General features: G+C 39.3%; 1 protein-coding gene across 1 annotated transcript; it reads right to left on the bottom strand.

Moving 5' to 3' along the window:
• Window positions 1-10,885: 10,885 nt before the first annotated feature.
• On the bottom strand, window positions 10,886-15,181 carry socs9 (suppressor of cytokine signaling 9). The gene is made up of 2 exons (XM_020653993.2): window positions 15,030-15,181; window positions 10,886-13,255 (listed from the first exon to the last, which is right to left on the bottom strand). The coding sequence occupies exon 2, from the start codon at window positions 13,086-13,088 to the stop codon at window positions 11,439-11,441; it is 1,650 nt and encodes a 549-aa protein (XP_020509649.2). The 5' UTR covers window positions 13,089-13,255; window positions 15,030-15,181; the 3' UTR covers window positions 10,886-11,438.
• Window positions 15,182-15,324: the final 143 nt, after the last annotated feature.

Here is a 15,324-nt window from a genome sequence, read left to right as displayed (position 1 = left end):
TGTTTGAAATATTTGAGGTAATGTACTGTTAGTACTCACCAACAAAAAGTATATAACATAGGTTTAGTCCGACATATTGCACTCGTTGCTGTTTAGCTGTCTAAAATATTGAGTAGTTGTGGGTTATGCAAACGGGAATCAATGTCGCAATATTGTGAAGAATATGTTTCTGGGGCCGCTGATGGCTCGCAGGCCTGCAAAAATGAACTTTAAAAAAAAGGACATGCTTCTAATGATATGTCGCAGTGTTGTAAATGTATGAAGCTATCACACAAAATAAACCATCTACAAACAAATATGTGACTGATGTTCAGTGAAATGAACTGTGTCCCAGCGTCACGTCGCCAATTGGCCTAGTAGTCAGTTTGCACGCCCTATGTACAGAGGCTGTTGTCCTGGAAACAGGCGGGCCTGGTTCAATTCCAACCTGTGGCTTCTTCTTTACCTCTCTCTCTCTCTCTTTTTCTCCCTCTCTCTTTCTCTCTTTCTCTCTCTCTCAACTATGACTGAATACTTCTGGCTAGTAACTTAATCAGTATAGTTTAATCAGCAATGTTGCAGTGTATTAGTTTACAGAACACAAGGGGTAAAACGCTGAACTCTTGGATTCAATTACTGTGAGAAGTTTCAGGGGACAATTTGCAGTTCTTTAATGAACACCAAATTTTGCTCAAACAGCAGAACCTCTCAGTCTGGCTTACCATAAAACAGGGCATGAGTTATTGATGATAACATTTGGTAGAAGTAATCCCTTCGGTTCAACAGACTCAGATAACTAAAACTGCAGGCTACAGGTGCACTGTGGGACTCGGATTCATTAAAATCAACAAAACAACTTCTACATCTACAAACAGCTCATTTTAACTCCACCCGCTTGTGTTTATCATGCTAAAAACAGCATTACAAATTATCAGCAAATATACATTTAGAAGCCGATAGGAAAGATAATTTACACGTAGATAGTGATATCATTCTAAATGTTTAAATACTACAGGGCCTGTAGAAGTTTGCTCAAAGCTAGATCATAGTCTGATGAATACAAAGGCCGAAGATTTACAGTTACAAGTTTACAGTGACAGTTTACATGGCTGAAAAAGAGTCTGCCTTATGACATTAATGCTTAAGCACACAGAGAAATAGTGTACAGAAAATATTCACATCACATTGATCATTCTGACAAATTGGCTGTTCCCATCGTACCCATAACTCTACAGCAGCAGGGTCTTTTTTCTGCAAAGGTTAAGATGAGAAGTGGAAATGTGACAGCTATGCTACAAACACAAAATATAAGCGGATATTACTGCACGATGCTTTTCTTTGTTCACCTGATGGTCTTCAAACCAAAAGAAAAATGAATCAGCTGAGTTCACTGACACTCAAACAGGCCTACCTACCTTTTGCCTGTTTCCAGATTGATCGAACATGGCAACCACCGTCATTGGGCATCAAACGCCTCTTCAGAAACCAATGTGCAACGTTAATGAGACTACGTCCATGTTTAATACAGTCAAAATGCTTAATTTGTTCCAGAAATACGGTCATCACTGGCCCTGTCTGAACACAGCAGTATGAAAGCTGGACTGGACAGGCTGACCAGGGATGGGGGTAACAAATACTGTTGTTGAAATGATGCAGCTTTTTATATTACAGTCAGTTGTACTTAGATATATTTAAAAGAACTTTCAAGTACTTTTGGTTTGTCTAACTGCTGTTATTATAATTATTGGAATAGTTGCAATATGTACAGTGAAGAATATTTAGGATGTGACACATTATTAAGATTAATGGACAATGGTTGAACCACTACCAGTGTAGGATTGATCTGTGTCTCCGACCACCTTGGCTTTGGCTGATGTGAAGTATATTTTTTGCAAAGCTGGGCTGCATTGCATACTTTTAGCTGCCTTCCAAATGAAAAACCAGTGCACAATGAAATGTGGACAACTGAACAAACTGTTTCATTTTAAAGTTTACCTTCATTTTATGGTGAATTGTATTGTAGCTTTAGTTTATTTTCCTGAAGGAATTAACCTGCAGTCATTCAATTCAGCAGCTTGTCCTAATTTCTTATTTCTCTCTTGGATATATTATATCCGGTCTTGTTCTACAAATGGTAATTATGTTCTTCCACATATACTCATTATTCAATCTAGCCTATTCATCCATTAAGAATATCACTTTTATAATGTTACCTTATTGCCAAAAATGAATGTGTAGCCTATTTTCTGCCTAAATTTCCCTCTCAGTTAAAAAGATGTTATGCATCACTGGCAAAGTCCAATTTCAGTGCCACATCCAAGATGTCAGGGTGACATATCTCAACTTCCCCAAAGATGTACCCACTGAGTTATTTTTTTAAGGAAGGCAAAAATAAGAGTCCCAATGATCTGAAGTTATGAGCCGTATATCTGTGCCTATTCTGTTCAAATGTTAAATCATTAAAGACACTTCACATGTAATTCTGAAACTATCGTGAAATTCAACAACTCTCAGCTTCATTTAAATTTTATTGCCATATCTGCGGGTGTCAGTGAATCATCGAAAGTGTGCAGTTTGGTTAAAACATGCCTGACAGGCTCGAACAAATTGATTAGATTAACTGAATCCTGTGGACTCTACACCAGCTTCCAATTAAATATTGCACAAAATGCAAATGCTCCTTACTATAAATCATAGCATGGCCTTGCAAAGGCAATTAATTTCAATTTTCTTTCACAATTAATAATATGATGCACCCCTAAACACCTGCATGCTCTCCATGGTCTCATATTATTGATCTATTTGTAATTTTAAGAACAAAAAAAGACGGTAAACCTGTCTCCCACTAAGCCCCCTTTGAGAAACAGTCTGTCTTCTCAGCTCAGCGTATCAGAGTTGTTTCTTTATTTTATGGCGGTATTAAGATGTTTTACTGTATTCCCCAGTTTCCGTCATGAATTTCAGGCTGCAGCCTTCACTTTTTCCACACATTCAAAGTAATATGTTAATTCTTGGCTCTATGTTGTTTTTACTCTATTAAACCAGTGAAGTATATTAAGATCACCATGGTAACTAATGCTGAACACCTGGTTTTTGCAGTTTTGTTCAGGACGAGAGATCAGCATTTAAAAATATCCCCTCACTGACCAATCAGATGTCTTTATCATGCAGCTCTCACAGGGAACTCAATGCACAGCGAGGCGCTCGCTAAACCTGTCGCCATTACAGCGCCATTATTATCCTTGTAAATATACTTTTTGCAAGATGACTATTAAAAAGATTAAGTTATAACAGTAACTTATAACATCCATACTTTTTTACAACACTGTGATTGACCGACATATTTCTCAGTGTTTTAATTATTTACATTTCTAAATCCCCAGTAGCTTCACTGTGAACAACAGTATGGCTACAGAAGACGTTCTTTACACTGGCAGCATTGGGGTTGTTATAAATCTGCAAGGTGACACCTCACCTCACCTACGTGACAATATTTCCTGTATAGCAACACCAACTCCAACCCACAAGAGGTCTAATCGGTCGGTGTAATTAAAAACACCTGTGTGGGTACGCAGGGCCTTTGACTGATTAGGTTCTCAAACTTTACTTGACAGTAATGGGATGACTTTTACCTTACACTTTTTTTTAACGCAGACTTTAATTTGTGGCTGTAGGAAAGGGACAAGTGCTATTAGTAACATTAATGATGCCCCCGTTATATTCCAGTGTTTCAATAACCAACAGCATGGCATGAACTTTCACACCAGCAGGTATAAAATTCAGCAACTACTCGTCTTTTACATCTACAACAGTGTTTCTCCTTATGTAACATGTCAAGATGTCTTCAGTTGAAAAGGCCGACAAAGACTTAAAAACCCTGAATCATCTTAGCTTAGGTAGCTAAGCTTCCCTCAAGCTCAGGAACGATGGATTGATGATTTATTAAAGGGAATTTCAAAGAAAAAGTACACACGTAAAATGGGGGCCAGCAGAACACAAGCTTATTCACTTAATCCTTTTTTTTCTTAACCACAAGGGAACTGTGACATTAAGGTGATATGCTGCCACAATAGCAGCTTATAAAAATCCTGCCCTATATATAGCCATGTGAAACTCCATCCTAGTCAAACAATCAAATGAAACAAGCATGAACATGTCATACTTCTTTTTGATAACAATGCCAAGCTCTATCTCTGATAGATGTGAAAATAAAAATCAATGTTGTGTTATAGGTATCATACATTTTCAGTGACTGCCCAAAACAATCCATTGAGTGTTTTTGGTAAGTATGGCAACAGTGAATGAGTTATTTTAGACACAATGCCAGAGTCCTTTGCCAGTTTTGAATGTAGAAATAATTAGAGAGCTTTTCACACCTGCTGTGTCTGGTGTAATTGATTTGAAAAACTCTGATCAACATATTTAAGCTGTCACATTTAGAGGGAAATCTGTTCGGATGGCTAAATCTTTGTAGTTTGTGAACACATATTATTATATTAAGTGTAGAAGAAGTCAGAAAAGTGCAAGAGAAATCCCATGTCAGTATGACCATCTGCTGTCCAGCTACAGTGTTAACTGAGCCATTCTGTCCCTGTGTGTCTCTAGTCTTTCCCACTTCAGTGAAATTGAAAGTAGTTGGGTCTGCAAATTGGTCTCTTCAGTTCACCCAATATGCTGCAAAGCTGTATATTTTCCAGGTTTGATTCATTAAGCTTCAGAAACATATCAACCTGGACACAGAGGTGTAATGAAACAAAGTGTGTCAGAGTGCTATGTGTGATGAAAAAGAAAGAGAAAGGAAAAACACCCTCACATGTATGACACATAAGTTATCAGGCTGCAAATTACAGTTAAATTACTGTGCAACGTTTAGCTTTTAGACATTGAAATCCTCCCTTTTTTGACATGCATCACTCAAAGTGATGCACAACTCAGAAAGTAGCCTACTTTGAAGATATAATAACTATGCCTTAAGCTACCACAGGCACTGAGCAAGAAATCTACATTTAACAGCACAGCAGAGGTTTAAATGTGCCACACAGTTAGTCACTCATGTCTGATGCCTCTCACCATAGCTGCCATTAACATGGACGTAGTGATTGTATAAACCCAAGACGTTTAACCTCATGTAGCTAGTGTGTTTTGTGTACACTAGATGTCATACTGACTTTGGTGAATGGAAGAGCTAAGTTTTACATGCTATTTTACACCAGTCTAGTAAACAAAGCACTGTAAACTCACATAGCTCATGGAGTAGAAAAAAATCAAAACTCAACAAGCAAAAACCAATTGAAAACAACAACCAATTACCAAACAAGCTTTAGCACAATCCCAGATGTGGGTTAGTCAACAATCAATAACCACAACAACAATGCTGATCAACAAACAAAGTCAGGATAGCAAACACAAGCATAAAAAACAGCATACACTAGCTTACTTCCAAGCTCATTCTCAGTACAAATGCTATACAGTATGAATTTAGCCAGGTCAGGAGGACCTGGGAGGTTTCCAGTTCATCTCTTCACATTGCACATCTTCTTCAGTAACTCATTATATAAATTGTCCATTATGTGCTATGCAGCTTTCAGGGGCATTAGTGTATTCTTCCTTTATTCTCCAAAGTGCAAGGCTGCTATAAAAATGTGGCATTTATCTAGCAATCTAGTCCATTATGACTAGGGGGTGAACAAGCTTTGCAGTCCTCACATTCTCGTTTCTTCTGTCGCGTTTCTTCTGTCGCGCTCAAACTTCAGGGAAACCAAAGTTATCAGTTATAATTGAACGTTAGCGTCAATGCTAACATCGTTGTAGCGCTGCAGGTGCTCAGTTGTGTTGTTTCGTGCTTCTCGTGTCATTTAAAAATAAAAAGAGAGTCATTGGTCGCTTCAAGCCCACACAGTAATTCTGGTTTATAAATATTGCTTTAACATACAATACTGCATTGCTAATTTGCGACTGAGTCTCAAACACTGAGCTCGACAACATAGACCAGGACTCAGGTTTAAGAAAAACGCAGAAAGTTTTGAATCACCTGCTTTTTTAAAATTATCATTATTATTACAGAGACCTTGGAAACCCCCTCTTCAGTTGGGAATGTTGCAAGTTCTGACATACAAAAATGGTAAAAGATAGAGCTTGTGTTTAAATCGTGTAAACAAAAGTTGTCTTTTGTACTATAATTAAGTAAGACGTTTTTTATTTGTATTTTTTATTTTTTAACAATTTGAGTCTTTTTTATATTTAATTGAAATAAAGCCTTGAGAACTTTCGCAGAGGACTTACCTCCAAAACAAAATTAAATTTCCAAAGTGGGTCTTCAGGCATAGCCTAATCTTTATTCTAAAACAGTGATGACATAAGAGGCACAGACAAAGGCTGCTATTCTTTAACTATACCACCAAATTAAAAGACTTTACTCAAAACAGCCAGCTGGACAAAGCAAACCCGCACTTGTTCTTAAATAACATCTAATGGGTGATAAATGCAGCATATGAGTTATGGTTAGTATGCTTTGATTAGAGACCAAATCATTCAGGCGCCTGAGCTCCAGCAGTATTATTCCCTTGCAAATTAAACGTGTCTGCTTTCTGGGAAAAAAGTTAAAAGGATGGAAAATGAATGCTTGAAAATATCACCATGTCCAAAAGGTGTCCCTTGTGAGGAATGACTCTTACAGTAAGTAGCTGGCAAGGTCTACACAATGTATTTTCAGTGTAGCACTGGTCAATGGGAGTGTTGTTCAACAGCATAATTAGTCACTGAGAGAAGGAGTTATACAATTTAATATATCATTCATGCAATTATACATTTTCACTACCGTTCTATCAATGATGGGTCTTTTTTAGCAGTCAATGCGAAGCCTTACTATAATTAATTCCTCTCAGAATAAACAATGGTTATCTATAATTATATCCCTGTTATCTGTAGCTCCATTACAGTAAGATGATGTACAAACAATTTATGATACACATTACAACTGCATTTTGACATCAAATTACAGGATATGCTAATTTGCAAAGATTCAACCAAACATAATGTGTACATATCCCTGCATTATTTCGAGGCTGGTTAATGATTTTATGGGCTGGAGCCATAGGATATAGGATGGTGTGTGTAATTTACGCTGCAATCCCATCAATCTGTGTTGTATCCATAGGCTTAGCTGTGACATGCCCAACACCCTCATTATTCTATCAATAACCTGTCAGTGCAGAGGAGAGTGAAAAACAGCGGCAGCCAGAGATTGTGCAGGAAGAAAACAAGCAGCTGCAAATTAGAATACTGATGTTTTCTGTGGCAAAGGCCTAATATGAGTCCCTACATGCCTGGCAGAACTGGAGTGCATTTGGATTTTTAGACGGGAGGAAAAGGAAATATTGAGTTGTCAAAGGCTTGCTTCCAGGGAAACACACATCAAACGTATGTGTGTCAACGTGTGACAATGTATCTCCTCGGGGGGAATTGTGACACTTTTATGAACTGAAACTTTATTAAGTCAGGAATTACTTGGTCTTGACAAGATGTGTTTCATTTGAAAAGGGGTGACTCGAAATAGACAAAACTGTTCCCTTTCATGTTCAAGGTTGAAATTCAGCTGGATTCATTTGCTGACCAAAAATAACTCCTCCCCTCTGCTGCAGTGTCTCCTCTGTCACAGAGATGTTTTTCTGCCTCATGTCGAGTCGTATGCATCTTGCAAGAATTTGAAATCAGTTTGATACACCCTCTCCTGAATTAATGGCCTAGATCTAATGTTGACTTCAGTGTCTATGGGTCTGCAAACAGCAGTCAAAAACACAGACTCGGTCCCAGTTCATGTTTTAAGTCTCAAATAAACCAAGTAAACACAGTTTCAAGGCCCTTTTCAGGCATTTGTTAGATTATGACCGGCAGATTATTTGGAAAGTAATTGTCCCCAGGTGTTCCAGGCTTATTCTCCATTCCCTTGATGCTCAACAGTAGAGATTAGGCTCTGAGGAAAATCTCTTTCCTCAATGGACGGGAGGGAAAAAGAGGTCCAAACAGGCACAAACACACTAAGTATGTGTAGCCAATCAGCTTTCTGCTTTGCTTGAGCATGCTCTCCCTCCGGGCCCACTGATCCAGGCAGAGAAAAGTCCTCTTTTTCCCGCAGGACCCGTAACACCTGCATGATGACTGTTACGGTGCTGCAGCAGTCTCATTCAATCCCACCATCTCAGCACACCACACACAGAGACACATAGGCCTGAGAGCAGAGCTGCTAGAGCAAAACACACTGAAGCTCTTTACAGCCACCTGCTGTGCCTGATGTAATACAGCATTTTGCACTGATGGAAACGCTGTATGATATGAATATAATCTGTATGTGCAGTTTTATGAAAATAAATAAATATGTACGATGCAAATAATTAATGAGCTATATAATTACCTCCCCCGCACACCTCATGTTTTCAGTGCAGTATGTGTATAAGCAGAATTATGGAAAACTAACAGACTCAATTTAAAATGGAACTTTCATGGCCCAAGGAAAATCATGTTTGGACATATTTCTAAGCAGATTTGATAATGAATTCAGCCCTGTAGTGGTTTAGCCTGTACGTCTGCACACCGAAGATGTCTGCTCTATTCCCTTCTAGTTGCATACTGAATTGGACTTTCTTTTTATATGTTTGGGATTTTTCAAAAATATTATTGGAAATTTAATTAAAACAGTTGTTAAGTTATAAATGTTAGAAAAAATTCACCAATGACAATTAATGAAGATGTTTTGACTTTAGAAGAAGTACATTATTTTAATGCAAATGCTCTAAGCACAACTAAATATTGTTTAATTAAGTCATGATGGGACATATAAACGATAGTATAATTGAGTGTAAACAAACTGTACTAATGCACACTTGTTCAGCTGTCTCCTAAACCCTTTTTAGGTTACACAAACAACAATACATTGTTGATTGGAAAAGCACTGGCTGAACTAATAATTAGTACCAAATTACACTTTCCTATGAATTACAGATAAATATTAGCTAATTATCAGGGAGTTTGAAAACTATGGGACCTGTGAAATGAATTGTTTAAAAGTCCAGAACAGACATTTATCATTGGATCTCTTCTGCCAGGGAAAGAAAATTGCAGAGCAGAGTATTCTGCTGGGAAATACAAACGCCTTGAGCTGCCAAGGGGCTGAAATTGCCTGTGTAGAGGCTCCATAGTGTTGCCCACAATTGTGTATGCATGACAGGTCAAATGTCCTCCAACACAGTAAATCTTCTTTCATAGTTTAGATTTTATAGTGACTTAATGAAGTATACAAAAGTCAAAGGTCCTGACATTGTGTTCCGAATGCAGACTTTAATGCTGCCTTGGAACTGCTTTTTAAATTACAGCCGCTTCATTAGCGGATGAGTGCTTGTCATGGATGATTTGCATCCTGCATATCAAATCGCCCATCTCAAGGAGAAAACAGCATCACAGTGGTTCCGAGGATGATCTGGGATCCATTGGCCATGCTTTCCCATTAACACTGGAACGGTTGTCTTTTGCAATTATTATTTCGTGCATACAACAATTAGCAGTGCTGTCTCTCTCGTGTGGTTTCTTTAATACAAAATGCTGTTCACACACAGCAGTAAATGACCCAACTGCATTTATTTACAATAAGTTTTTGAGTCAGTCCGAGATATTAGGGTAAATTAAAGTCTGTTTAGCATGAGGTGCTTGTATTGTATTTGTGCATTTAAACATGCCATTTGAGAGAATTCAGTCCTTCAACAGATGTACCACATTTAGTGTCAATACATAACATGTTTTAATGTAAGTCAATAATGTCTTTCTAGTTTCAAATGAAATGCTTATTTAATTGTTGTACTTGCTAAATAGACATGAGCCTATAATTTGCCATCATTTGGTGAGATGCTGTAATGAGTCTCAACAACATGACTAGCTGCCTTCTGCCGGGTACAGCGTGAATATTGATTGTGCCAGGTGCGATCTCCAGTTTATCGCCAGCACGACAGATATGTTTTTCTTATATAAATATATATTAGTTTTATGAAGCATTTCTTCATTTAGGAAATGTCAGGGATTAAGGCTACATGATATATCCCACATCAGGTACTGTCAAGTACGACTGACTCAGTGTAAACATTTCTTAATCTTAAGAAGTGTCAGCCCCCGAAAAAGAGGGGATTATTGAAATGTTCAGTGACCTGCCACGGCGGCAGGTGAGGAAAAAAACTTAAATGGTCTCTTTGGGTGTTATCTCAGGAATGATTTCTCTTAGGAGAGCTATTAAGAGCTTGTAGATTTTGTCTGTGACTGAATTAATATCAAGCTGTAGAAAAAGGCTCAAAATATATTCCCTCTTCTCTGATTCTTTGTGCCAATGAAGAGTCATCAGCATTACTCACTGTGGTAATTTTGTGATTGAACCGCTTGAATCGATTAGTGTGTAGACACCCAACCTCTTTAAAATATGCACTGCAAGTAGCACAGCACAAAGAACATTTCTTGAAGGATGGCGGTCTATCCATCACAATTACACGCCAAGAACCCAATTAAAACCTTCATACTGGGAGGGACTACATTTTGAAATGGACAGCACAACAGATTTTTGGGGTCTATAAATGTTCTGTATTCATCATTTGCATTTTGGTGACACAACTTCTTCACCTGCTGCTGACAAGCTCATAAAGAGTCACATCTGATCCTTTGAATCAAAACTACCGAATACTTACCACTGGTAGTGACCTGCATGCATGTTAATCTCACAGGTGAAACTACAGATTGATGAAAGGGAAAAACAAAGCAGCTGAATGATGTAGAATCTGAGCACTAGACATCCAATTTTTAAACCGCAACAACCTTAAGTGCGCATGTAATCACTACTTCAACGTGTGAAAAATACAGTTTATATACCAGTGGAAGCCTTCTCCTTTTTTTATTAATAAGAACAGGTACACCCACCTCTCACCCTTTGTAATCAGCTCTGGCTCAGTGCAAGAAAGTATGATTAATACTGCAGACGTGCAGCACTTCCACACCTCAGTAACAAGACGAAAAACATTGTCAGTATGTGTTCCACCTTCTCAGCACGTGACTGATGAACAACTCTATTATAATCATCTCAATTCAAGCTGGGACTCCTTACCCCATCGACAGATAATGAAGCTGATTGAGTCACACTTGAGCACGCAGTTGATGTGTGAGGGTGATTCTGTGCACACAAAAAGATCTAGATAAGTTTGTTTAATTTGAGCTTAAAAAACTTTTAGTGTACAGGGTAAGTGAAATTACATGGTGTCACATCATTGGAGTGTAGTACAATTGTTAAACAGATACAGCAAGAATTAAATAAATAAGAACAGTGCAGTGTAGGTTAGTGTCAGCCAGATAAGAATGAATAACAAGTGTTCACTTCAGGGAGCGTTGTATATGTATTTAGTCTTTTCTTTTAGTCTATATTTCTTTGATGTTCGTCATTCCCACCAGGTGTCCATTCGCCGTACTCGTACTCTCTGCTTGTAGTGGTATTCTTTCAGGTGCTTTTTCAAAGCATTTGGAATGGGGAGCATGTTAATGCCATCGTAGGTCGTGGAGCTGCTTATGGCCGCTCTGCAGATGTGCTGGAGGGTGAAAGGCTGTGTGCGGTGGATGGGGTTGGACAGCAGTGGCTCAAAGAACATGCAGGAGTTAGGGTCCTTGTAGTGCTCCAGCAATCCTGTAACTGTAGGAGCATGGAAGACACTGGGGTCGTGCACGTCAAAGCTGAAGTTGTGGTTCCACTGTTCGATGCGAGCGTGTAGTGAGCGGCCGTAGCGGCGGAAGCTAACGGAGAAAATGTAGTCTTCCTGGGCAGAGTCGCGCAGAAGGAAAGTGCCTTCTGGTTTTCCCTCCAGCAGTGTCTCGGCCTCGTAACGATCCATGACCCCCCAGTAACACGGGAGGTTGGTGATCTGCCGCAGGTCTGGAACTAAACAATGAATGTAATCGATCTGGGTGTGGATGCGGTAGCCGTCAGGAGATTTTTCATTCTCCGTCTGAGGAAGTATGGCTCTAGAAGGCATGCTGGTCGCTGTAACCTCTGGGTCAACCAGAGGGTCAGAAATAGTATCACAGGTGTGGATAGAGGCAGAGGCAGAGGCAGAGGCAGAGGCAGAGGCTGTGGCCACCACCTCATCCAGAGTATCCAAACAACTCTGTAGTAGGAGCTGGTGCTGCTGCTGTCTTTGGAGGAGAAGCTGCTGTTGTTGATGAGCAGACGCTCTGTCAGCCCCAGCTAACTCATTCATACCATGTGCCAGCTTAGGGCCATGCTTATAGAGAGGGTTTATTTGTGCCGTCACCTCAAACGTGTGAATCTCTGCATTGGGTGGTGGCTCAACACCTTGTTCAATGCTGATGCGCCTGCGCTCTCGCAACCTGTCATCTACATCCTCCACCACAGTGGCCATGGCTGGAGACGGAGCACTGCACACTACTGCAGAATCGAGCATAGGGGGCTGGGTGATTGGGGCTGTGTGTTGCTTAATGAGATACCACTTTTGTGCCAGCTCTGACCCTACAGGGAAAGGGCAGTCGTCCAACATCAACTCACTAATATGGATTTTACGCTTGGAGGAGGCACAGATAGTTGACGATGAAAGAGCTTGTGGAGGTTGTGCGGGTGCCGTCGCACTGTGGGATTTTATCGGGAAACACTGCCCCATGGCATCCTGGATTTTTTGACGGAGAGTGCGACTGCTGCTTGACCCTCTTCCCTCACCTTCACTGGGGGCCGGCGAGTCTGTAGCAGAGCTAACAGGTCCTGGCCTTGCTGTTACCCGCTCTTGTCCGAGTAATGAGGCTGCAACTTCCAAACCCTGCCATCTCCAGTTCTCCCTCACAGGAGAGGACGACGTTTGATCCCTGCTCTCAAGGTCACTCAACAGCTCTCCATACTCAAACCCATCACTGACAGGCCTCTCGGCCACTGGTTCATGGGAACTGAGGCCTTTCTTCTTCCCCTTTCCACCTTTCCTTCCGCTGCCAGCATCACGTCTCTCCTCTGATCGGCTCTGTCTCACCTTCGGCCGGGCCCCCCTTTCTCGATCTTTCCCTCGGCTCCCTGAGTCCTTTATTAATGACATGATGGATTAAGTGGTGAACAGGCAAAATATTTGCCACTCAAGGGAATTTCCAAGGGATGACTTGTAATTGCAGTTATCTTCTGGCAGGAACATACCCATCCACATCCTTCGTGTCAGACGTCATTGTCAGTGTTCACGCATTATTGACTCAGAGCTTTATAAAAAACCTGCAAAACAAAATGAAAGTATTATTAAGCCTGCTGTTAACATTTGAGGCAAAATATTACCATATTACAAGAGATACACACTCAGTTAAACTGATACAATATGTGAACTAATTTTTCATCATTTTAACTTGATAGATTATAAATTGATATTTGTTTACTTTATATATAGCTTTTTTCTGAAGAGACACTCCCCCGCCTCTCCCTACTCATGCAAGGGGGGAAAATACACGCAAAAAGAAAATTGGTGGTGTTCTCTAATTGACAAGTTTATATTGTTATCCCGTTCCACAAATATAATGTGTGTTTGAAGAATATATGAAAAGAAATGTTCAACTGAATTGAAGGTTATTGAGTTGTCATATCTCTCAAAACTGTGACGTAGTCAAGGAAGGGTAGCCATATCTGGTTAAACCTAGTTGTTTCCCCCAACGTCTCATGTTGGATTTTCTCCAAGTGGGTACTAAAGAATTCTGTAAGCCAGGCTTCAAAGCAGGGGGGGTGGTCTCTTTCAGATTTCAGATCCAGACTTTTAGATTATCATTATTGTTTGTATTATTATTATGCAATTACAATCCCATACTGAATTTACAATATTGACTCTGTGTTCTCATCAAGATAATAATACAAGAATAAAAGAACATCAAGCAAAACAAAAAACAGCTTTGTCAGTTGTCGCTTTTGAAATCCACACATTTAAAAAAAAAAATGTTCAACCAAAACTGAATGTCATGAACCACCATTATGGAGACGGAAAAAAAAAGAAGCTACAAATACTTTTGCTGTAAGACACGAAATGCTCAAATGATGAATGTTCAATAACGTTGCTGCTGATTGATTTTCTCAGTGGGTAATCATGAGGCTGTTTCTTTTAACTGGATTTTATGCTGTTACACTTAAAGCCTTTGCCAAAGCTAGACATTTCGACTTATAATAAATTAAGATAAGGTGAAGCACACCAGTAGTTTTTCATATTCAAGGGTTTATTTGTAACATAAAGAGAAACACCTCATGGTGTTGGTACTGCGGCATCTAGCTTTGAGAAAAGAGGAAACTGCTTTTATTTATTTTAATTGACTTTACTCTGCCAACTTTCAAAACACTAAACTGACAAGAGTTGTTGCAAATCACGTCATATTTGAAGCGTTTAAACCATATGCGCCCTTTGAAAGTAACATTAACTTTGCTATAAGCTCTCGGCTAAGATTCCCTAAAATTTGAGGTAATTTTTATAACTTTTCTGTTATTAAAGTAGATCTACAACTAAATGAGTTCCCAGAAAGCAGAGACAACTTGTAATTTCGAAAAAACACATTGGCAGGCAACTAAAGCACCAAAAAGCACAAGTTTTCATAATAAAACCAAGATTTTTGAGACAACAACACATCCTCTTTTCGTCCTGAAACAGAAAAAGGGATGTGTCTCTTTCCTCTCCACGATCACGTCAAATATAATCGACCAAAAAAAAAAAGAAATATCTTAACTTTTTTGCCCCTTAACAGTTTCAGTGTTAGTTAACAGAAGCAAAGCCTTTAAATATATCGACTACACGGGACATTTCGACCATTTAATGCAAGAGATCAGGCGAAAATATTACACTTAGCTCCCCAGCTAAACTCGTTAGCAAGCAGCTGTTTATGGTTGGTAGGCTACATTAGCAGGGCAGCTAGCTATATGCTAACTTGGGCATTATTTACTGTAGGAGGAGAAGGTTAAATTCTATTTTAGGACATCTTAAATGTGGTTCTCGCAACTATAATAGAAAACATAAACATACCTACGCAGTTGTTGTTAAGTTTCCAGACGAAAGAGAAGCTCTTTTCTCCTTAAACAAACTAATGACGGTAACAAAAAAAAAAAAGAAGGTGGCTAGCTCACGTTAGCTCAATAGAGGAAACTGCTAAAACAACCCGGAAGTAAAAGTTATTGAGTCATTTCTCCGGAAACGTCGGCAAATGAAGGATGTCAGTAACAGGGGAAAATACGATGGATGAAACACACATGACAGTCGAGTAGTATAGCTGATAAAACTTATAATGTGTCACAAAGAAAACAGACACAAACACAGTGAA

The sequence above is a fragment of the Labrus bergylta genome, chromosome 11 (assembly GCF_963930695.1).
Source record: "Labrus bergylta chromosome 11, fLabBer1.1, whole genome shotgun sequence".
Taxonomy (NCBI): domain Eukaryota; kingdom Metazoa; phylum Chordata; class Actinopteri; order Labriformes; family Labridae; genus Labrus; species Labrus bergylta.
The sequence above is the reverse complement of the archived record's forward strand: the minus strand, read 5'-3'. Positions and strand labels throughout refer to the sequence as shown.